Source organism: Loxodonta africana, chromosome 20 (genome assembly GCF_030014295.1).
Source record: "Loxodonta africana isolate mLoxAfr1 chromosome 20, mLoxAfr1.hap2, whole genome shotgun sequence".
Lineage (NCBI taxonomy): Eukaryota > Metazoa > Chordata > Mammalia > Proboscidea > Elephantidae > Loxodonta > Loxodonta africana.
Genome location: NC_087361.1, coordinates 57,180,254 through 57,204,736, shown reverse-complemented (window position 1 = coordinate 57,204,736; position 24,483 = coordinate 57,180,254). Strand labels below are relative to the sequence as shown.

At 44.1% G+C, this 24,483-nt stretch overlaps 1 protein-coding gene across 1 annotated transcript; it reads left to right on the top strand.

The window, feature by feature from the left end:
* The first annotated feature begins 13,481 nt into the window (after window positions 1-13,481).
* Window positions 13,482-19,402, top strand: SMIM34 (small integral membrane protein 34). Its single transcript, XM_064272982.1, has 2 exons — window positions 13,482-13,548; window positions 18,065-19,402. Exons 1-2 carry the CDS (start codon window positions 13,482-13,484, stop codon window positions 18,538-18,540), a joined length of 543 nt encoding a protein of 180 aa, XP_064129052.1. The 3' UTR covers window positions 18,541-19,402.
* Window positions 19,403-24,483: the final 5,081 nt, after the last annotated feature.

Genomic DNA, 24,483 nt, shown 5'->3' with positions numbered 1-24,483 from the left:
TGTTTCTCTGCAGATTCTTGGTGATCTCATCGGGTCTTGCCATCTCTGGTGCTACAGCCCTCTGTCTATGTCTCCTGGGTCCAGGAGATTCCATGTGTTGTCATGATGTTGCTTATTGGTCCAGTTGTGAGGATTTTTGTTTTCTTTATGTTAAGGTGTAATCCATACTGAAGGCTGTGGTCTTTGATCTTCACCAGTAAGTGCTTCAGGTCCTCTTCAGTTTCAGCAAGCAAGGTTGTGTCATCTGCGTGTCACATATTGTAAACAGTCTTCCTCCAATCCTGATGCCCCATCCTTCTTCATATAGTTCAGCTTCTTGGATTATTTGCTCTGCATACAGATTGAATAGGTATGGTGAAAGGTTACAGCCCTGACGTATACCTCTCCTGGCTTTAAACCACGCAGTATTCCTTTGTTCTATTCAAACAGCTGCCTCTTGATGTAGGTACAGGTTCCTCATGAGCACAATTAAGTGTTCTGGAATTCCCATTCTTTGAAATGTTGTCCATATTTTGTTATGATCCACACAGCCGAATGCCTTTGCATAGTCAATAAAACACAGGTAAACATCTTTCTGCTCTTAGCCAAGATCCATCTGACATCAGCAATAATATCCCTGGTTCCATGTCCTCTTCTGAATCTAGCCTGAATTTCTGGCAGTTCCCTGTTGATATAGTGCTGCAGCCATTTTTGAATGGTCAAAAAAAAAAAAATTTTTTTTTCAGCAAAATTTTGCTTGCATGTGATATTAATGATATTATTCAATAATTTCTGCATTTGGTTGGATCACCTTTCTTTGGAATGGGCACACATATGGATCTCTTCCAGTCGGTTGACCAGGCAGCTGCCTCCAAATTTCTTGGCATAGATGAGTGAGCACTTCCAGTGCTGCAACCATTTGTTGAAACATGTCAATTGGTATTCCATCAATTCCCAGAGCCTTGTTTATCGCCAATGCCTTCGGTGCGTCTTGGACTTCTTCCTTCAGTACCATCAGTTCTTCATCATATGCTACCTCCTGAAATGGTTGAATGTCAACTAATTCTTTTTGGTACAGTGACTCTGTGTATTCCTTCCATCTTTTTTTTGGTGTGTGTGTGTGCTTTAGATGAAAGTTTAAAACTTATTAATTTCTCATACAAAAAACTTATACACATACTGTTATGTGACATTAGTTACAATTCCTACAACGTGACAGCACACTACCCCTATCCACCTCAGGTTTCTTGTGTCTGTTCAGCTAATCCCTGTCCCTTCCCATCTTCTCATTCCAGCTCCAGGCAGGAGCCATCCATTTAGTCTCTGATTGACCTAAGCAGCACACTCCTCATGGGTATTATTTTTTGTTTTATAGTCCGTCTAATCTTTGCCTAAAGAATGGGCTTCAGGAATGGTTTTAGATCGGGGTTAACAGAGAATCCGGGAGCCATAGTTCTGGGGGCTTCTCCAGTTTTTGTCAGACCATTAAGTCATATCTTATTACATGAATTTGAGTTCTGCTCTGCATTTTCTCCCGCTCCGTCCAGCACTGTCTGTTTTGTTCCCTGTCAGGGCAGTCATTGGTGGTAGATGGGCACCATCTAGTTCTTCTGGTCTCAGGGTGATGGAGTCTTTGGTTTATGTGGACCTTTTGTCTCTTGGGCTGATATTTCCCTTGTGTCTTTGATATTCTCCTTTGCTCCAGGTGGGTTGAGACCAATTGATGCATCTTAGATGGCCACTCACAAGCTTTTAAGACCCCAGATGCCACCCACGAAAGCGGGATGCAGAACATTTTCTTAATGAACTTTGTTATGCCAATTGACCTAGATGTCACCCAAAACTATGGTCCCCAGGCCCCAGCCCCAGCTATGCTGACCCTCAAAGTGTTTGGTTGTGTTCAGGAAACTTCTTAGCTTTTGCTTTGGTCCAGTCATGTTAACTTCCCCTGTATTGTGTGTTGTCTTTCCCGTCACCTAAGATGATTCTTGTCTACTATCTAGTTAGTGAATTCTCCTCTCCCTCCCTCCGCACCCTCATAACATCAAAGAATGTTTTCTTTTGTGTTTAAACCTTTTCTTGCGTTCTTATAATAGTGGTCTCATACAATATTTGTCCTTTTGCGACTAATTTCACTCAGCAATATGTCCTCCAGATTTATCCATGTTGCGAGATGTTTAGCAGATTCATCATTATTCTTTATCATTGTATAGTATTCCATTCTGTACACGTACCATGATTTGTTTATCCACTAGTCTGTTGATGGGCACCTAGGTTGTTTCCATCTTTTTGCTATTGTGAATAATGCTCCAGTGTACATGGGTATGCATATGTCTATTCTTGTGACCGCTCTTACTTCTCTAGGATATATTCCAAGGAGTAGGATTGCTGGATTGTATACTATTTCTATTTCTAGCTTTTTAAGGAAGAGTCAAATCATTTTCCAAAGTGGTTGTACCATTTTACATTCCCACCAGCAGTGCATAAGTATTCCAGTCTCTCCACAACCTCTCCAATATTTATTATTTCCTTCTATCTTTTTTTGATCTTTCCTGCATCATTCAACAATTTGTCCATAGAATCCGTCAATATTGCAATTTGAGGCTTGAATTTTTCTCAGCGCTTTCAGCTTAAGAAGTGCTGAGTGTGTTTTTCCCTTTTGGTTTTCTAACTCCAGGTCTTTGCACATTTTATTAAAATACTTTATTTTGTCTTCTTGAGCAGCCCTTTGAAATCTTCCATTCAGCTCTTTTGTTTCATCATTTTTTCCTGTTCATTTTAGCTACTCTATGCTCAAGATCCAGTTCCAGAGTCTCCTCTGAAACCCATTTTGGTCTTTTTTTTCTTTCCAATTTTTTTAATGACCCTTTGCTTTCTTTGTGTATGATGCCCTTGATGTTGTTCCACAACTTGTCTGGTCTTCAGTCATTAGTGTTCAATGTGTCAAATCTATTCTTGAGATGGTCTCTAAATTCAGGTGGGACTCAAGATTGTATTTTGGCTCTCGTGGACTTGTTCCAATTTTCTTCAGCTTCAACTTGAACTTGTATGTGAGCAATTGATGGTCCGTTCTGCAGTCTACCTATGGCCTTGTTCTAACGGATGATATTGAGCTTCTCCATCATCTCTTTCCACAGATGTAGTTGATATGATTCCTGTGTATTCCTTTTTTTATTCCAGTTGGCTTGTTTTTCTTCTTCTAATTGACTTGTAAAATTTTTTGTAGATTATGGATACAAGTCCTTTGTCAGATATATGATTTGAAAATGTTGTCTCCCAGTCTGTGGCTTGTCTTTTCGTTTTCTTGAAGGTATCTCTTGAAGAGCAAACATTTTACTCTATGTTGAAGTCTCATTTTTCAGTGTTTTTTTTCTTTTTATAGATTGTGCTTTTGATTGTTATATCTAGGAAATCTTTCCTTAACCCAAGGTCGCAAAGATTTTCTTTTATGTTTTCTTCTGCAAGTTTTATAGTGTTAACTCTTGCATTTATGTTGATTATCCATTTGAATTTATGCTTCTAAATTGTATGAGGTAGAGGTCTTGGTTTATTTTTTTGCACATGAATATACAGAGGTTCTTGTACAATTTTTTGAAAAGACTATTCTTCCTCCATTACTATTTTTTGTAAATCTATTCTTATTTTTTCTTGTTTGTTAATACTAACCATATCTTCTGGATTCAGACATGTACACTTAAAAATTGTTGTTATTTTCTATATACTTCTCATTCTTAGTTGTGATTTTCTTCATGTACACTTAAAAATTGTTGTTATTTTCTATATACATCTCATTCTTAGTTGTGATTTTCTTTTTGACTCAAGAATTTTTTTTTTAATGAAACTTAATTTCCATGTGGCAAGCCGTACGTTTTTCAATTTTTAAATTAATTTCTATTATTCTTTTTTTTAATAATTTTTATTGTGTTTTAAGTGAAAGTTTACAAATCAAGTCAGTCTGTCACATATAAGCTTATATACACCTTACTCCATACTCCCACTTACTCTCCCCTAATGAGGCAGCCCGCTCCCTCCTTCCAGTCTCTCCTTTCATGACGATTTTGCCAGTTTCTAACCCCCTCTACCCTCCTATCTCCCCTCCAGACAGGAGATGCCAACACAGTCTCAAGTGTCCACCTGATACAAGTAGCTCACTCTTCGTCAGCATCTCTCTCCAATCCATTGGAGAGACTCTTCCATGCCTGAAGAGTTGTCTTCAGGAATGGTTCCTGTCCTGGGCCAACAGAAGGTTTGGGGACCCTGACCGCCGGGATTCCTCTAGTCTCAGTCAGACCATTAAGTCTGGTCTTTTTATGAGAATTTGGGGCCTGCATCCTACTGCTCTCCCGCTCCCTCAGGGGTTCTCTGTTGTGCTCCCTGTCAGGGCAGTCATCGGTTGTGGCCGGGCACCAACTAGTTCTTCTGGTCTCCGGATGATGTAAGTCTCTGGTTCATGTGGCTCTTTCTGTCTCTTGGGCTCATAGTTATCGTGTGACCTTGGTGTTCTTCATTCTCCTTTGATCCAGGTGGGTTGAGACCCATTGATGCATCTTAGACGACTGCTTGTTAGCATTTAAGACCCCAGACGCCACATTTCAAAGTGGGATGCAGAATGTTTTCATAATAGAATTATTTTGCCAATTGACTCAGAAGTCCTCTTAAGCCATAGTCCCCAAACCCCCTCCCTTGCTCCGCTGACCTTTGAAGCATTCAGTTTATCCCGGAAACTTCTTTGCTTTTGGTCCAGTCCAGTTGAGTTGACCTTCCCTGTATTGAGTATTGTCCTTCCCTTCACCTAAAGTAGTTCTTATCTACTAACTAATCAGTAAATAACACTGTCCCACCCTCCCCTCCCTCCACCCCCCAGTAACCACAAAAGTATGCGTTCTTCTCAGTTTATACTATTTCTCAAGATCTTATAATAGTGGTCTTATACAATATTTGTCCTTTTGCCTCTGACTAATTTCACTCAGCATAATGCCTTCCAGGTTCCTCCATGTTATGAAATGTTTCACAGATTCGTCACTGTTCTTTATCAATGTGTAGTATTCCATTGTGTGAATATACCATAATTTATTTAACCATTCATCCGTTGATGGACACCTTGGTTGCTTCCAGCTTTTTGCTATTGTAAACAGAGCTGCAATAAACATGGATGTGCATATATCTGTTCGTGTAAAGGCTCTTATTTCTCTAGGGTATATTCGAGGAGTGAGATTTCTGGATTGTATGGCAGTTCTATTTCTAACTTTTTAAGAAAACGCCAGATAGATTTCCAAAGTGGTTGTACCATTTTACATTCCCACCAGCAGTGTATAAGAGTTCCAATCTCTCCGCAGCCTCTCCAACATTTATTATTTTGTGTTTTTTGGATTAATGCCAGCCTTGTTGGAGTGAGATGGAATCTCATCGTAGTTTTAATTTGCATTTCTCTAATGGCTAACGATCGAGAGCATTTTCTCATGTGTCTGTTAGCTGCCTGAATATCTTCTTTAGTGAAGTGCGTGTTCATATCCTTTGCCCACTTCTTGATTGGGTTGTTTGTCTTTTTGTGGTTGAGTTTTAACAGAATCATATAGATTTTAGAGATCAGGTGCTGGTCGGAGATGTCATAGCTGAAAATTCTTTCCCAATCTTTAGGTGGTCTTTTTACTCTTTTGGTGAAGTCTTTAGATGAGCATAGGTGTTTGATTTTTAGGAGCTCCCAGTTATCTGGTTTCTCTTCGTCATTTTTGGTAATGTTTGTATTCTGTTTATGCCTTGTATTAGGGCTCCTAACATTGTCCCTATTTTTTCTTCCATGATCTTTATCGTTTTAGTCTTTATGTTTAGGTCTTTGATCCACTTAGAGTTAGTTTTTGTGCATGGTGTGAGGTATGGGTCCTGTTTCATTTTTTTGCAAATGAATATCCAGGTATGCCAGCACCATTTGTTAAAAAGACTATCTTTTCCCCAATTAACTGACACTGGGCCTTTGTCAAATATCAGCTGCTCATATGTGGATGGATTTATATCTGGGTTCTCAATTAATTTCTATTATTCTTAATTGCTAAATGGAGAATATTTCTACTTTTTAAAAGGTTTTGAGGCCTTTTGGGGGTGTGTAAATGCCATGGTTCTTGAAAAGAAAGTGTACCCCGCGTTTTCAGGACACGTTGCTGTTGTTGGGTGCTGTTGAGTTGATTTCTACTCATAGCAATCCCATGTAACAGAGTAGAACTGTCCCGTGCGGTTTTCTGGGCTATAATCTTTATGGAAGCAGGTTGCCAAGCCTTTCTTCTGTGGAACCACTAGGTTTGAACTTCTCATATTCAGTTATCAGCCAAGTGATTTACCATTAATATTTATCAAGTCAGATCTGCCTTATTAAATATATCAGTTGTACAGCTTGAGTCCTATATGTCACTTTTAAAATTTTGTCTATTGGTTCTATCATGAACTGAGAGGTAAATTAAAATTTCCTACTTCTTATTTCCTGTAAATTTTGCTTTACGAATTTTGATGCTGTGTTAGTCATGGTGTCAGATGGTCAGGGTGGATTATGAAGTTCTGTCTTCTATCTCATTTAATACCTCCTTTATTGAGTTCAACCTACATGACATTGAGAATGGGACTCCAGCTCTCTCTGTGTTCATGTTTGCTTTGTGTCTGTGCTCATTCTTTTACTTTCAATCTAATTAAACAATTTTAATAAGTTAACAATTCATAAACGACTTGGAACTTGTCTGGCATTGGTGAGTGTGCTATTTAAGTGTTTGCTAAAATAAATAAATAAAATTCTTTTTTTTTTTTTTATACAGCATATAGTTGGCTTTTGTTTGTGATTTTTTTTTTTTCCATTTGCAATGTATTGATTGGACAGATACATTTAATGTCGTTCTGTCATATGGTTTTAGATCATGTTTTGTATTTTTAAAGTTTTTTTCTCCACCATGCCCACCACAATGATTGATATTATTTTGTAGAGTTATTATCCTTTTTTTAAATTGTCATTGAAAATGTACACTGCAAAACCTACACCAGTCGAGCACTTTCTGCATGTACATCACAGTGACTGTGACCACTTACTATCACCCTCCTTTTCTGGTTTGTTCCTCCCGTGTTGACAAAAACTCATTCCCCCTAAGCTTCCTAGCTATCCTTTCAAGTTGCTGTTGTCAATTTGATCCATATAATTAGTTCTTTAAAAGAGTACAGTGTTCATGACAGACATTCTTTACTAGTTAAGCTAGACTATTGTTTGGCTTAAAGAAGGCTTCGGGGATATTTTTGATTTATGGTTTCAGGGTTAAGGAGTATCTCAGGGCAATAGTCTTGGGGGTTCATCCAGCCTCAGTGGCTCCAGAAAGACTTGATTTCATAAGAATTTGAAATTCTGTTCTACATTTTCTCCCTCTTGATCAGGGTTCTGCTACAGAATGTTTGATCAAGACTTACCGTAACGGTAGCTGGGCACCATCTAATACTTCTGGTCTCAAGGCAAAGGAGACAGTTGTTCATGGAAGCAATTAGCCACACATTCCATTTCCTCCTCCAATTCCTGACTCTCTTTCTTCTGCTGCTGCTCCAGGTGGATAGAGATCAACTGTTGCAACTTGGATGCCTGCTTGCAAATTTTAAAGAGCCCAGACACTATGCAATAAATTAAGAGAGAGCAGAAATACTGAAAACAGTATTAGGCCAATTGACTGGGTTGTCCTGTGAAACCATATTCCTAAACCTCTAAACTGAGAAAACAAATCCCATGAGGTGTTTGGTTGTATAAAAGCAGTATCAGCAGCAGTTGTTCTCTTTTTTTGTAAAAATTTACATAACACTACCTTTGCCAATTCAACCTTTTTCAGGCGTACAGCTTAGTAAGATGAAAAGAATCTTTATAATGTCCTCTGGAAGGTTATTCACCTAAAGGTTATTCACCTAACAGAGATGGAAATACCCAGAATCTGTGTTCTTGGCAATGACAGGCTGTGGTGGGGGGCTTGGCTGATGGATCAGGGCAAGGAAGAAGCTTGGTTGCTCTTTCCAGGACAAAGTCGCCATCATCTTTCATGTCTTTTTTCATGCAAGGTGTCAGAACTGGCTGCTAAGGTCTGCCACACCTAGAAAACTCTGCTCAGAAAGAATGCAAGTGTGGGTATGAGCATTTACTCATCAAGGTTTTTAAAAATGCCAGTTCTGACACCTTGAAACGCAAAAGCACTGTTCCTTTTGTTTTTGTTCCACCCCTTTCTTTCTTTGTTTTTCATTGTGTTTTAGGTGAAAGTTTACAGAGCAGATTAGTTTCTCATTAAACTATTAATACACATATTGTTTTGTGACATTGGTTACCAACCCTGCAAAGTGCTAACACCCTCACCTTCTCAACCTTGGGCTCCCCATTTCCATTCATCCAGTTTTCCTGTCCCCTCCTGCCTTCTTGCCCTTGCCCCGGGCTGGTGTGCCCATTGAGTCTCCTATACATGGTTGAACTAGATGTATTATTGCTTGTATTATGGGCCTGTCTAATCTTTGGCTGGAAGGTGAGCCTCAGGAGTGACTTCAGTACTGAGTTAAAAGGGTGTGCGGGGGCCATACTCTTGGGGTTTCTCCAGTCTCTGTCAGACCAGTAAGTCTGGTCTTTTTCTGTGGATTAGAATTTTGTTCTACATTTTTCTCCAGTACTGTCTGGGTCTCTCTATTGTGGTCCCTGTCAGAGCAGTCAGTGGTGGTAGCCAGGCACTGTCTAGTTGTGCTGGACTCAGTCTGGTGGAGGCCATGGAAGTTGTGGTCCCTTAGTCCTTTGGACTAATCTTTCCCTTGTGTCCTAGGTTTTTGTCACTCTTCCTTGCTTCAGACAGGGTGGGACCGGTAGATGTATCTCAGATGGCCACTCACAAGCTTTTAAAACCCCAGACACTACTCACCAAAATAGAATGTAGAACATTTTCTTTATAAACTATGTTACGTCAATTGAGCTAGATGTCCCCTGAGATCGTGGTTTCCAGCCCTCAGCCCAGTAACGCAGTCCTTCAGGGAGTTTGGATGTGTCTATGATGTGTCTACTGGTCAAATTGTGCTGACTTCCCCAATATTGCTGTCTTACCCTTCACCAAGGTTACCATTTATCTATTGTCTAGTTAGTGTTTTCCCTCCCCACTCATCCCTACCCTTGTAACCACCAAAGATTGTTTCTTTCTGAGTGTAACTATTTTCATGAGTTTTTATAATAGTGGTCTCATACAGTATTTGTCCTTTGTGATTGACTTATTTCACTCAGCATAATGTCTTCCAGATTCATCCATGTCGTGAGATGTTTCATGGATTGATCGTTGTACTTTATCATTGCATAGAACTCCACTATGTATATGTACCATAGTTTATTTATCCCTTCATCTGTCAATTGACACTTAGGTTGTTTTCACCTTTTTGCTGTTGTGAATAATGCTGCAATGAACGTGGGTGTGCATATGTCTATTCGTGTGACGGCTCTTATTTCTCTAGGATGTATTCCTAGGAGTGGGATTGCTGGATTGTATGATATTTCTATTTCTAGGTTTTTAAGGAAGTGCCATAACATTTTCCAAAATGGCTGTACCGTTTTGCATTCCCACCAGCAGGGCATAAGCGTTCCAATCTCCCCACAGCTTCTCCAACATTTGTTATCTTCTGGTTTTTTTGATTCGTGCTAGTAATGTCAGGTGAGATGGTATCTCATTGTAGATTTGATTTGCATTTCTCTGATGGCTAGTGATCCTTAGCATTTTCTCATGTGTCCGTTAGCTGCTTGAATGTTTTTGGTAAAGTGTCTGTTTATACCCTTTGCCCATTTTTTAGTTGGATTATTTGTCTTTTTGTTGTAGAGGTATTGAATTTTCCTATAGATTTTAGAGATTAGACCTTTGTCGGATATGTCATAGCCAAAAAAATTTTCCCAGTCTGTAGGTACTGTTTTGGTGAACCTTTTTGATGAGCCTAAGTGTTTAATTTTTAGGAGATCCCAGTTATCTAACTTATCTCCTGGTGTTTGTGTATTGTTAGTTATGTGGTTTGTATACTATTTATGCTGTATCTTAGGGCACCTAGCATTGACCCTATTTTTTCTTCCATGATTTTTATAGTTTCTGGTTTTATATTTAGGTCTTTGATCCATTTTGAATTAGTTTTTGTGTACGGTGTGAGGTATGGGTCCTGTTTCTTTCTTTTTTGCAGAAGGACATCCAGTTTTGCCAGCATCATTTGTTAAAAACACTCTCTTTTCCTTTTCTTTTCTTTGGAGAGTCAAGTTCACATCATCCTTTGCTCCAAATTTAGAAGCTCTCTAATGTGACTGGCTCTTGAGTGGGCAAAAGTAGCCATGGCTCTCTGAGAATCAGGTCTTCAATGTCAAAGGTCAAATGTCAATGACAAAGGCTATAAGAGTCATTTCTCTCACAACTGTAGCTCAGGCAAATATTTATGGCTGAGCAGCTTTGCTTGACTGTGTTTAGGTGGAACAAGAAGGCCTGAGGAGACAGGAGCAATGCAGGAACACAGTCGGGAGAAAATTCCTGGCCCTCTTGGTAGTACAGGTTGTTCCATTTCACTGTTGTGTAAGCATTCAGGAATGACAAGAGGTGACGTCATCCACACTGATTAAGAGGAAGGCAGGCAGCTGCCTGGTCCTGTAGTGACTGAGACCTTGACACCACCCCCTCCTCCAGGGACAAGGCACTTTTCATCAGATAATATCTTGTGGCCACAGTTGTGGGAAAATACAGACCCTTTCTTTTAAAACTGCATTTACATTTTTCCTTACAAACCGTAAACTTTATTTTCTCACTGCCTATTGGGGCTTCCTGTGTTAAGGAAACGACAGGGAGAGGTTTTAGAAAGGCCGGGTGATCTGCTTTCAAAAGGTAACAGACATTGAAAACCCTATGGGGCACAGTTCTACTCTGAGACACATGGGGTCACCATGCATCGGAATCAACTTGATGGCAACTGCTTTGGTTTTTTTGGAACATGCATACAGAAAAGTGCATGCAAAATAAGTGTACAGCTCTATAAATTTGTGTGAACTGAACAAACATGTGAAATGGAACATAACCAACACCCCAGAGTCCTCTTGTGCCCCCTTCCAATCACTTCCCCTCACCTGAAGAGTATCCATTATCCTAACTTTTAACACCATAGATTAGTTTCTCCCAAGAGTTTGAAGGTCAAGGACATGCATCAGCTGTAACAGGGACGGCTCCATCGCTCTGTAATTCAACCTGTAGGATGAGTGATCTGGAGCACTCACAACACCAAACATTATGGACTAAATTGTGTCCCCAAAAATATGAGTTGGAATCCTGACCCCAACACCTGTAGACGTAAGTCCATTTGGGAATAGGGTTTTCTCTGTCATGTTCATGTGGACACGTCAATGTAATCATTTATGCATTAGAAAAAGGTCAGATTAGACACTGAAGAGGCACAAACCAGGGAAGATAGATACCATGGGAAGATCACCCAGGAACCGAGGAACGCCAGGGCTACAGAAGCTGAAATAAAAAAAAAAAAAAAACTTGTTGTCGAGTTGATTCTGACTCATGGCAAACCTATAGGACAGAATAGAACTGCCACGTAGAGTTTCCAGGGAGCACCTGGTGGATTCAAACTGCCAACCTTTTGGTTGGAGACAGGATACTCCCCCAGTCAATAAAGAAGAAAGGGCAGACTAGCCAGTAAGCACAGTATGCCCAGTTTACAATAAGCAGGTAAGTGCACTGCAGATTAGTAAGTAAGCACAAAGAAGCCCGTGCCTACCTTGCTTATTGGTACTCCATCCCTGAGAGAGAGAGCCTTCCCCTAGAGGTGGTTCCCTGAATTCAGACTTCCAGGCTTTTGAAACACGAGAAGATAAATTTCATTCTTTAAAGCCACCCACTTGTGGCATTTCTGTGAGAGCAGCGCAAGGTAATTAAGACAGCAGACTCTAGGTCTAGCATGAAGGTGATGGTCAGGTAGTGGAAGGATGATGACCTTGATGCCAGACATCCCCTCCTCTTTAAATGGGAACAACACTCCTTCCCTGTAGAGGTTCTAGGGGGGAGAACCCAGACAGCATGAAAAGAACCTGTCCTAGAGTGGTTCCATACAGTTTTCCAGTTGCTGTCGGGTCTATTCCAACTCATGCAATCCCATGTGTGTCAGAGTAAAATTGTGCTCCATAGGGTTTTCAATGTCTCATTTTTTTGGAAGTGGATAACCAGATCTTTATTTCTTTTGGAAGCAGATCCCGAGGCCTGTCTTCCAAGGAGTCTCTAGGTAGATTTGAACCAGCAACCTTTTAGCTAGTAGTCAAGCGCTTAACCATTTCCACCATCCTGGAATTCCCATTCCATACTGTTAAAACAAAACAACAAAAAAACAAACCCATTGCCCTCGAGTCAATTCTGACTCATAGAGACCCTGTAAGTGTAGGGGCTCTTCTTACATCTTGGCCTGGACTGTCCTGTCTTTGGGCAGAATGGCTTCCGCATTGTACTGGGGCTTATCATTTCCCACATCCCATGCCAACATCCTGCTGGAACTGAATGCTAAAACCTGCTGACCTCCCAGATGCCACACCCCCCAAAGCTTCCCTCTCTACATGCCAGCTGCCCGGCTTGGCCTCCCTCTCCGAGGCGGGCCAGTGTTGGCAGGCACACAAAGCAATCTGCCCAAGTCAGACACCTCCACCAAGGAGTGGCTCTTCCCCTAGGCTTCCTTCAGTCCTTGGGAACAAAGAGTAGCAGATGGTACTAATCCTCCCTGCCCGTATTTTACAGGGTCACAGAGTGAGGCTGGGATCAGAGCCCTGGCTCCTGTCCTGGTGACTTTTGGCTATGATGAGTAATTCCGCTATGAACAATTTAGGTACAAGTTTTTGTGTGGATATATGTTTTCATTTCTCTTTAGTATATACCTAGGAGTGAAATTGCTGAATCGTATGGCCTATATTATAATTTATTTAACCAGTTCCCTATTGATGGGGGAGCCCTGGTGGAGCAGTGATTAAGAACGTCACTGCTAACCAGAAGGTCAGCAGTTTGAATCCACCAGCCACTCCTTGGAAACCCTGTGGGTCAGTTCTACTCTGTCCTATCGGGTTGCTATGAGTTGGAATCGACTCGATGACAACAGGTTTGTTTTTTGGTTTTCTGCTGATGGAAATTTGATCAGATTAGTTCCTAACACTGACAACCCTCACGAGGCTGGCAGGTCATGGTCATATTAGCCAGGACCCAGGAGAAACGGGGTTGGGAAGGATGGTTGCATTAGGGAACCTGCAGTCTTCTGATCTTTCCTCTCCTGTTTTCCTCATTCCAGCACTTTGCAATCTACCCCGGTTCCTACGTGGCCTGTGACTCGGGGCTTTGGGCAAGAGGAGCCCACTGCCCACTGAGCCCTGAGGAGGAAGCGACGGCCACATCCCTCGGGTGTGCCCTCAGGGCCTGCTCCTTCCTGCTGGGTTTCCTCATTTAGGAGACAGCCTGAGAGGAAGCCGGTGACTCTTGACCATGGAGTTTCCTGGCCCTGTGATGATGAGGCTCTTCCACACCTGGCCCTCTGCTACACCTGTGACAGGTGCAGAACAGGGGACTTCAGGAACCATCCGGGTTATAAGCTGGAGAGCCAGCATCGAGGAGAGCCTTCCACCACCTCAGGCTTGGATGGGACCTGGCAGGGCGGGAGGCTTGCTGGCCCAGTACACCAAAAAAAAAAAAAAAATTATTCTACTAATGACCTTCCTAACAAGCCAAAGTCAGAAGTTTTTTTCTAAAACTCTGGGCCAGTAGAAGACAAAATGACTTGGATCGTCGGATTAATTGAATGAGATAATCCATCCACTTTTTCTCAGCTAAGTTTCTGTTTGGCACTGCCCTAAAATTCTTGGGGAATCTTATTACTTCCTGCACTAACAACTTAGTGCAGCCCCATTGCAGCGCAGCTCTGGTCACCTGCAAGGAGAAAGGGGCTGTCCTTTTATCGTCTCTGCTTTCCTGGCCAGTGGATTAAACTTGCCTCCCCAAGGGAAACCAGTCAAGGAAAAGACCACCTCACGGCGTGTAAGTATCTGAGACGGTGCAAGGATGGACGGTTCTGGGATTACTGATAGATTTCACATCGTTAAGTTACAAGTTCACAATGGTGCTGACGAAAAGCCTTAGCCCTTCGGCACCCTGTTTATCCATTAAGATACCACCTAACTTACTCTTACCTTTTTAAAGAGAAAGGTGAAGCACAACATATTGCAGTCATTGATAGGTGGGTTCTTTCTTATAGAAAAAATGACCAGCCTTAAAATATAAGTCAATGTTCTGTAGTTATTATTTGGGTATGTTTTATATGTATTTGAACACGTTACGTTATTCTGTGACAATTCACAGGAACTTCTATGAGTTTTTACATGTGTCCCAAGTTTAAATAAGTTCTCTCATCCTAATCAAGATTCATGGTGTTCTTGTCAGGTTGGTTTGTTTTTTAATAATTATGGGAGGTTTTCCTCCCTTGGGGTTCCTGGGTGGTACAAATGGCTAATGTGATGGACTACTAATGGAAAGGTTGGAAGTTTGAGTTCACCCAGAGGCACCTCGGAAGAAAGGCCTGGAGATCTTCATTGAAAGCCCTATGGAGCACAGTTCTGACACACATGGGATCACGTCAGTTGGAATCAACTCAGTGAAACAGGTTTCCTCCCTTACTTTAAGGTCTCAAACCGTTCCACTGAGAGCGATATGAAATGAATGGTTATTTTATTGTTCTTATGACTGATTGATTTCATGTAATTTAGTCTGTTCATTACCCTGGACTTTGTCACATGTAGTTTGTAGAGTTATTAAATGGTTCCCCCTTCCTCTAAAAGTAGTGAGATTATTCACTCCTTTATGTGCCTAAATATGACAACAATGCTGGCCTCTCTGAGTCCTGCATTAGTAAAATAAATTAGCAAAAAAACACACAAATATCAGATAGGAAGCACTTACGAAGCACATTTGGCCCACCCTCGGGCTATGGAGTTTATCCCATGGCATATCTGAGTATATCTGTGTTTACACAGAGCAAGTCATAGGGATTTGAACCAGTAAAGCTGGCTCAAAGACTGGAAAGTCTCTATAGACATTTTGGTTTTCATTGTTTTGCTTTTTTCATGGGCTCCTCAACTAGGAAAACAGTTTTGAATTAAACAGCAATTGAGATCTTAATCTTCTGGTCTTGGAAGGGCACACAAGGTCTTTACCCAGAGGCGCTTCGCCGAGGAGACCAAAAAAGTCACAACTTACACTCTTTCATTTTAAAGTTATTTTTGAGAATAAATATACACGGTGCCAAAGGTACAAAAGGGCCTACGGTGGGCAGGACGTCTCCTTCCAGTCCTCTTCCCCAGGGGAAATCACAGTCACTAGTTTCTTATGCACCCTCCCGAATATATTCTATACATATGTGAGCTATGAGCAAATAACGTATATTTTTAAAAAAAACATTGGCCGTCAAGTCGATTCCAACTCCTGATGACCCATGTGGGTCAGAGTAGAACTGTGCTCCAGAAGGTTTTCAACGGCTCATTTTTCAGAAGTAGGTCAGCAGGCCTCGCTTCTGAGGTGCCTCTGGGTGGATGCAAAGTGACAAGCTTTTAGTCAGCAGCCAAGTGCTTAACCGTTTGTGACACTCAGGGACTCTCAATGGTATATACTCCCCTTCCCCTTTTACAGCCACGATGGCCCAGTGGTTAAGAGCTACAGCTGCTAACCAAAAGGCTGGAGTTTGAATCCACCAGCTGCTCCTTGGAAACCCTATGGGGCAGTTCTACTCTGTCCTGTAGGGTTGCTATGAGTCAGAATTGACTCAACGGCAATAGGTTTTGTTTTGTTTGCTTATTAACATTTAGGACCTATAAAACACTCATTACTTTTTAGAGTTGTATCGTGTTCCACTGTGTGGCCCTTCCAAAATGTACCCAGCCATCTCCCGGTACATGCTATTCAGACCGTTCCCAAGCTACGCTGCAGTGACTAACCTTTAGCAGGACTAACCTTTAGTCCAGACATGTTCTAGTGTATCTTTAGGGTAAATTCCTAGAGGTAGAAGTGCTGGGTGAAAAGTAAAACCAGTTGCCACTGAGTCTCTTCCAACTCATGGTGACCCCACGTGTGTCGGAGTAAACTGTGCTCCACAGGGTTTTCAATAGCTGAGTTTTCAGAAGTAGATCAACAGGCTTTTCTTCCAAGGCACCTATGGGTGGACTTGAACTTCCAAACTTTTGGTTAACAGCGGAGCAGAGTTAACAGTTTGCACCACCCAGGGACCTCCAGGTCAAAGGTAAGTGTATTTGTTACGTTGATAAAAAAAAACTTGTTGCTATCAAGTAGATTCTGACTCATATAGGACAGAGTGGAACTGCCCCATAGGGTTTCCAAGAAATAGCTGGTGGATTTGAACCGTCGACCTTTGGGTTAGCAGCTGAGCTCTTAACAACTGCGGTAATGTTGATAGATCTTGTCAATGTGAATTCACACTCTCATAGCAATTAGGCAGTGCCCTGATTACCACCCCACAGACAGAGCCACACGGTGTGTTCTGAAACACTGAGAGTTTGTAAACATGACAGATAACAAATTGCTATCTTGTTGGAGTTTTAATTTACGTTTTTCTTGTTGTTGTTGTTAGGTGCCCTTGAGTCTGTTTCGACTCATGGAGACCCCAGGACGCAGAGTAGAACTGCTGTAATATTTACGGAAGCAGATTGCCAGGCCTTCTCCCTCAGAACCACTGGGGGGTTCGAATCCCCAACCTTTTGGTTAGCAGCCAGTACTTAAATATTTGCACCACCAGGGCTTTTCTCTTAGTCTCAGTGAAATTGAAAAGTTTTTTTTTTTAATGTTCGAGGTCCAATTCTTTTTCCATGGCCTATTTGTTCTTATCCTTTGCACATTTCTTTACTGGGTTTTTAGGCTTTTTCTTACAGAGCTAAAGGCTATTAAGAAAATTCATAACATAAATTGTGATATTTTCCAGTTTGTCATTTGTCTTTTGGTTTTATAGTATTTTTTTAATCATGCAGTATCTTTAATTTTTTTTTTTATGTACTTGAATTTAACAATGTGATTTTTATGGGCTTTTGTTTTGTTTCTGCTTTTGGATTTTTGTGTTATGCTTAGAAAGCATTTCCCAATCTGAAATAATAAAGAAAAAAAATCCACCATCCATTTTTTTCCTAGTACTTTTAGAAGGTTTAATTTTCTGTATTAAAATGTTATTTATCTGGGCTTTGGGGAGCATAAGGTGGGAGATGTGGACCCAACAGTGTATTGTTCCAATGTTATTTATTGAAGACTACATCTTTTCCACAATGATCGGAAGTGCCCCTTCGTATCTACCAAATTCCAATTCCTGGCCTGTTGATGGAGCCCTGGCAGCGCAATGGTTAAGAACTACTGCTGCTAACCAAAAGGTCGGCCGTTGGAACCCACCAGGCGCCCCTTGGAAACCCTATGGAGCAGCTCTACTCTGTCCTGCAGGGTCGCTGTGGGTCAGAATCTACCCGACAGCAGCACGTTTGGCCTGCTGATGATGCTTTTATTCTGTTCCATTGATCTGCCTGTCTAGGCAGCAGTACCACATGGTTTTAGCTATTTTAGTTCTATTGGGAGAGTTTTTTAGTAAGAGTTATAGCTGGTTCTGAGGTCCCTGGGTGGCACAAACAGTTAAGCTCTTGGCTGCTAACCAAAAGGTCGGCAGTTGGAACCCACCAGAGGTTCCGAGGGAGACGGACGTGGCAATCTCCTCCCATAAAGATTACAGCCTAGAAAACCCTAGGGGCAGTTCTACTCTGTCACATGGGGTTGCTATGAGTCAGAATCAACTCGACGACACCCACTAACAACATGACGTTGCTTCTCCTATCAAGAACTTGGTGTTTTGAACTCTTCTGATTTTTTAAAATATATTGGCATGCATGTTGTTAGGCTCTTGGGATGCCACCAAGGAAGCCCCTGTTCAGCCCCCTTTTTCCCACTCGTATGAGGACCATACTCCCCTGGGTGTGGCCAGGCAGCCCTCCGCCCGGGATGAAGGGTCTCATCTGGGGTTCTTTGTTTCTCAGTGACCAGGTGGACTCCTCAGGGCCCAGCCAGACCTGGCCAGTGCCCTGTTGTGGCACCTGCTGAGGGACCAGACGGACTCCTCAGGGAGCCCCAGCCGGACCCGGCCAGCGCCCTGCCGTGGAACCTACTGAGGGACCACATGCAGGGGAAGAACACCACCAACTCCACCCGGGCCTTGAAGCTCCCGGATGGGACAAGCGCCGCCTGGTACATCCTGACCATCATCGGCATCTACGGGGTCATCTTCCTCTTCCGGCTGGCCAGCAATATCCTCGGAAAGAATGATAAGCCCTTGGAAGATATTTATTACTCAAATTTGACCTCCAAACTAAAAAACAAAGAGCTCCAGAGCAAGGCAGCCCAACGCTCTGCACCAACTGTTGACAACAGAGCCACCCCGGAGCCCAACCAGGCCAGCACAGGGCCAACGCATGGAGACAGTGGGCCCCAGGCTGGAACGCAGGGGATCCCCTGAAAGTCAAGACAAGCTGGCTCCACAGGGAAAGCCCCAACCTTCTTGCCGTGAGCTGCTTTGGGTTTATCTGGGACCTGGAGAGAAGAGTTGACCCCTTGATGGGGCTAATGCAGCATCCCTGAGCTGTGGGCACTGATGATGAGGGATCACTGGAAGCCAACCCCTGTTTCCTTCTGAGGCTTCTGGTGCTTCAAGGGCAGAGAGCAGGGGCAGCAGCTTCCAGCCATGCTCGCTCTTTCCTGGGAAAGCCCATGTGTCTGCAGCAGACCAGGCTGGATTCCAAAATCCAGACCCAAGGGTCTCAGGAGAACCCAGGAGACTCCCGGGGGTATACATGGAGGCAACCTCCCTTCCCGATTGCCCTCTCCCATATAACCACTAATAATCTTCAGTTTCTTTATATCCGCTTATGTCATGTAAGTGAGATCATACAGTATTTGTCCTTTTGCGACTAACTTATTTCACTCAGCATAATACTATCAAGCTTTATCCATGTTGTGGCCTGCTCCAGAACTTCGTATCTCTTTATGGCTGTGTAATATTCTATTGTAGGTTATGTACTGCATTTTGTTTATCCCACTCATCTGTTGATGGACATTTTGGTTCTTTCACCTTCGGTCTGTTGTGTATAGTTCTGCAGTGAACATTGGTATACAGGTTTCCGTTTGCATTTCTGCCTTCACTTCTTCTGTATACACACCTAGGATTGGAATTACTGGGTCATATGGTTTATGGTAACTCTATATTGTTCAACTTTTTGAGGAACCACCAAGCTGCTTTCCACAGTGGCTGCACCATTTTACATTCCCACCAGCAATGGATAAGGGTTCCACTTTCTCCACGACCTTGCCAACACTTGTTTTTCTTTCTTTCTTTTTTAATAATTGCCATTCTAATGGGGGTGAGGTGGTGTCTAATTGCGCTTTGGATATGCATCACTTTTAAAAGAGTTCTGTGTAGCCTGTAGCATGTAAACACCCAACACAAACTAGACCACTCCTCCAAGACCTGGTAGGGGGCAGGGGCAGCCACATCAGCATGTGACAGAAGGAAATTCATCCTTGTGAACTCTTTGTAAGAAAACTACAATGAAATACTGGTGACTCGGGACAATACATTACAATAGAACTGAAAATTTGCTTGGTAAACCTCACAACAGGTCAGAGAAAGACATTTATGCCATCAACCATTAGCAGTAGAGACATAATTAGACACACTGGAAATTTAATGAAGTGAAACCAACCAGTAGGGCGATGTTGTTGAGTCTCCAATATCACTCATAAATGTCAAATTAAGCCACAGCGTTTCCATCACACGGATTTCTGTGTTGCCTTCATGTGTGAACACATCCTAAACGTCTTTGAAGCATAGTATTATTATCACTGTAATTATTATTTTCCAGGGAGGTGCTGAGAGATCTGCCCCCCAGCCGTGTCCTTCCTGGCTCATTTGAAAACCTGACCATCATGTGCTGTCTGTACCAAGCTGCCACGCTGGCCCAGACCAGCACGTTCACACACACACATCTCTGCTAGTACACAGAACAGAAGGAAGCTGCTCTCTCTCTAAGCCCAACAGGCCTTTTCTCCCACACCCCTGCCTTGCAAACATGCTTAGCATGGAGTTATATTAAGAAGTTTAATTAGCAGAAAACAAATAAAGCAGGGTTCCCAGCTTGAGCCCAGTCCGTGTCTCCTGCTGGGGCCAGACGTGTCTGAGCCTGTGTTGGTGAGGCTTTGTGCACGAAGGACTGAGGGGAGATCTGGAACAAGAAGAATGCGGGAAATAAGCTTGGCCGCCTCAGGGCCCGAGTGCCCCAGAAGTCCAAGGAAGAATCCTGAGGTTGCCTGCGGCCTCACAGGTCACGTGCACACCCTGAGCCATGGTGATGGCCAGTTGGCTTAAGCCTGGAAACAGGGGTTGGCCTGGCTTCCTGCAAAAGGACCTGAGCTGTGTGGACAGCTGCTTGGAGTATTGTTGAGAAGAACAGGGGGGATGGAAGCAGGGTAGGCAATCGTGGCCCGCTAATGGAAAAAAACTAACGTTTAATGAGCTAAATGAACCAAGAACTAGGAGTCCCTGGGAGGTGCAAACAGCTAAACATATTCAGCTGTTAACCAAAAGCTGGAGGTTCAAGTCCACACAGAGGCACCTCATAACAAAGTCTTGGTGATCTAATCCCCAAAACTCACCCATTGGAAACGCTGTGGAGCACAGTTCTACTCTGACACACAGGGGGTCACCATGAGTCTGGATCGACTCGGTGGCAACTGGTGCTGGTACCAAGTACTAGGTGTTTTGACACCTGCTAGCCTAGGTAAATCCTCTTATAACGCCACCAAACAAAAAAAAACCATTACCATCAAGTCGATTCTGACTCATAGGGACTGTATGGGACAGAGGGTTCCCAAGGCTGAAAAATCTTTATGAAAGCAGACTGCCACATCTTTTTCCTGTGAAAACTCCACCAGGTGGGAATTATTAGGGAACTGAGACTCAGAGAGGTTAAGAAACTTGTATATTATCACACGGCTAGCAAGGGGTTCAAAACTATCAGATCCAAAGCCCATGTGATGCCTCCATTTAGCCTCTGTGCAGAATACACTCTTATTTCTATTAAGGTGAGGAGCGGAGGCCTGCCATCCTGGAGACGTGGTATGCTGGCAGCTGCAGCTCTGTGCTGCACTGAAGTTAGAGACCAAGGTCTGAGTCCCATCTTGGCCACTTCCTGGCTGTGTGGCCACTGGATACTTATGTGGACAGGTGACCAAGGTGTCACTGAGGGCCTGGAGTCCTGACTTCTTGAACAATTGTATGGGGTGTGGCGAACCCCTCCCTCCATTTATTCCCTACACATAGTTAGACTAACAGTTTGTTGAGGAGCCCTCATGGCGCAGTGGTTGAGCACTCAGCTGCTAACGGAAAGATTCAAACCCATCCAGCAACTCCTGGTGAGAAAGACCTGGAGATCTGCTCCCGTAAACATTGAACCAAGAAAAACCCCAAATCCATTGTTGTCGAGTTGATTCCAACCTACACATCCTGGCCACCCTATAGCACGAGTTATAACTGCCCCATAGGGCTTCCAAGGCTGAATCTTTATGGAAGGCGACTGCCCCAACTTTCTCCGGGGGAGTAGCTGGGGGGGTTCGAACTGCTGGCCTTACGATTAGCAGCCGAGCACTTAACCACTGCACCACCAGGGCTCCTTTTATAATGATTACAGCCTGGAAAACCCTATGGGGTAGTTCTACTAATAGTCGGAATTGACTTGATGGCACCTAACACCACCACCACCACCAGTCTGTTAGAACAGAGGGACCTGGAGCCTCGTGTATAAAATGCGGGTCTTTGTGTAAGTCAGGGTGGGCCACAACAGCAGCAGACACACCAACCGCCCCCAAACCTCAGCGGTGAAACAACCAGGGTTTTCTCTCACAGCACATGCGCATAGCAGGCCAGCGAGGGCACCTGCTCTGCACCGGCACAGCCCTCACCGTGGGACCCAAGCTGCAGGGCAGCCCAGCGCGGACCACCGCAGCCCCGGGGCGGAGGGAAGAGCTCCGGACGGTCTCCTCCATCCAGCCTGGAAGGACTCACCCCGCTCCCGCCCGCCACGCATGACTCCTCCCAGCCACTAGGGGGCAGGGAAGCGTGATCAACCGCGTGCCTGGAACTGGGGGACCCGCAGCAATGGCTGCCGCAGGGTTGAAACAAACCGTGCCCGTGGGGTTCACGGGGCCACCATGGGCAGCAAAGGGAAGCTCAATCCCATTTCCTGCTTCGAATCTGTTTGCATTTATTGGGGGTCTAAATATACCTTTCCATGCAGAAAAGAAATACCTCCTCCGAGGCGCCTGCTAGCCAGAGGCACACTTAGGAAAATAGCGCCCCTGCAGGGGCCCCGCGGGGTAACAGCCCCCAGGGCAATCTCTACGATGCGCCCCTGTCCCCCCAACTTCAAGATGAAGAGACACTGATGATAGCAGCAACGTATCAGCAGAAACATCTGCCCCGCTCTTGGCTGGCTGCCGCAGTCAGGTGCCTTTCATATTTGTGGCGCCTCGGAATGTCATTCCACGCCTCGTCTGGCACCCCCTTGGACTTCGGCCTGAGGGCAGGCGCTCCCCTCTGGTGCCCCTCGCTCTGTCTATCGTTCTTGAGGAAGGCCCTCGGGCCTTACAGGGTTAATAGAAACTGCTCAGTGACCCCCCACTCCAGGCCTCAAGTGGCCCCCAGGGCACTGCCGCACCTGCTACACCTGAGACAGCCTCTGCTGCCCACCCTGAGGCCTGCACCTAGCTCTCCGTCAGGCCGAGGGAGCCTCTCTAAGGCGGTGGTTCTAATCTTGGCTTCACCTTGGAGCCATCGGGAAGCTTGTAAAAATCGTGATGCCCAGACCTCACCCCAGACCACTTCAATCAGAACCTCGGAGCCTGGGGCTCAGACATAGGCAATTTTGTAAAGCTCCAGATGGCTCCTGGATGTGCCAGGTTGGGGATGGCTGTTCCCAGCAGTCGTGAACAAGCTTTAAGCTCCGCGGGGTGGCTTTCTGTTCTCCCAGGCAAGGGCCTAGAAGAAGCCGGAGATGGGAGTTGTGCCTCCACCAAAAGAGGCAAGAAGTGAGGTGAGGAAACCTGGAGATAACCGGGTAATTCCCCTGACAGTTGTGTAATTGACTAATTCCTCGCAGCGAGGGCTGGGAAGAACGTGGGCACTGGCGCCCGGCCCAGAAGGAAGTGGTGTGGCTCTGCCGGGACTGAGGAAGACTTCTCTGTAAGTGCTGCTCTCAGTGCTGAGAAACCAGGAAGCCCTTACAGAACACAAACAGATCCAGGCATTTTAAAATTCACACGTGTGTGTGTGCATGTGCACACAAAGTCACACACGCAACACAGGCCCCACCACACACTCACTCATAGACACGTGTACATACACAAGTTCACATACACCTTTGCACACTCCCTACAAACATACGGAGTCCCTGGGTGGTGGTGCAATGGGTAATGCATTTGGCTGCTAGCTGAAAGGTTGGAGGTTCAAGTCCATCCAGAGGTGCCTTGGAAGAAAGGCCTGGTGATCTACTTCTCAAAACAATCAGCCATTGAAAACCCTGTGGAGCACAGTTCTACTCTGACACACATGGGGTTCCCATGAGTTGGAGTCGAATTAACTGCAGCTAGTTTGGGTTGGGTTGGGTTGGTTAGTCCTCTGGAACCAACATAGGCTGCATGTTTCTTGCAGCCTGTGTAGCTCAGTCTTTCCTCAGCTCCCATATTACATTCCCCACGTCATCTTGAGGGAGGTCAGGAACCCCTAGAAGCTTTATCTCAGCTGTAATGCAAGCTCCTCCCCACTGCCAGCCCATCTCCATTCATGCTGGGATCCACTCCATTTCCTTCTCCCGGAGGCTGCCATCACACAGTGTCATGGATTGAATTATGTCTCCCAAAAATGTGTGTATCAACTTGGTTAGGCCATGATTTCCGGTATTGTGTGGTTGTCCTCCATTTTGTAATTGTAATTTTATGTCGAGAGTATTAGGGTGGGATTGTACCACCACCCTGACTCGGGTCACCTCCCTGATCCAAGGTAAAGGCAGTTTCCCTGGGATGTGGCCTGCACCTCCTTTTACCTCTCAGGAGAGAAAAGGAAATGGAAGCAAACAGAGTTGGGGACCCCACACCACCAAGAAAGCAGCACCAGGAGCAGAGCACGTCCTTTCAACCTGGGGTCCCTGCGCCTGAGAAGCTCCTCAACCTTGGGAAAGTTGAGGACAAGGACCTTTTTCCAGAGCTGACAGAGAGAGGAAGCTGTCCCCTGGAGCTGACAAACTGAATTTGGACTTGTAACCTACTAAAAAAAAAACAAAAAAAACCTACTAGACTGTAAGAAAATCAAATTCTCTTTGTTAAAGCCATTTACCTGTGGTATTTCTGTTAT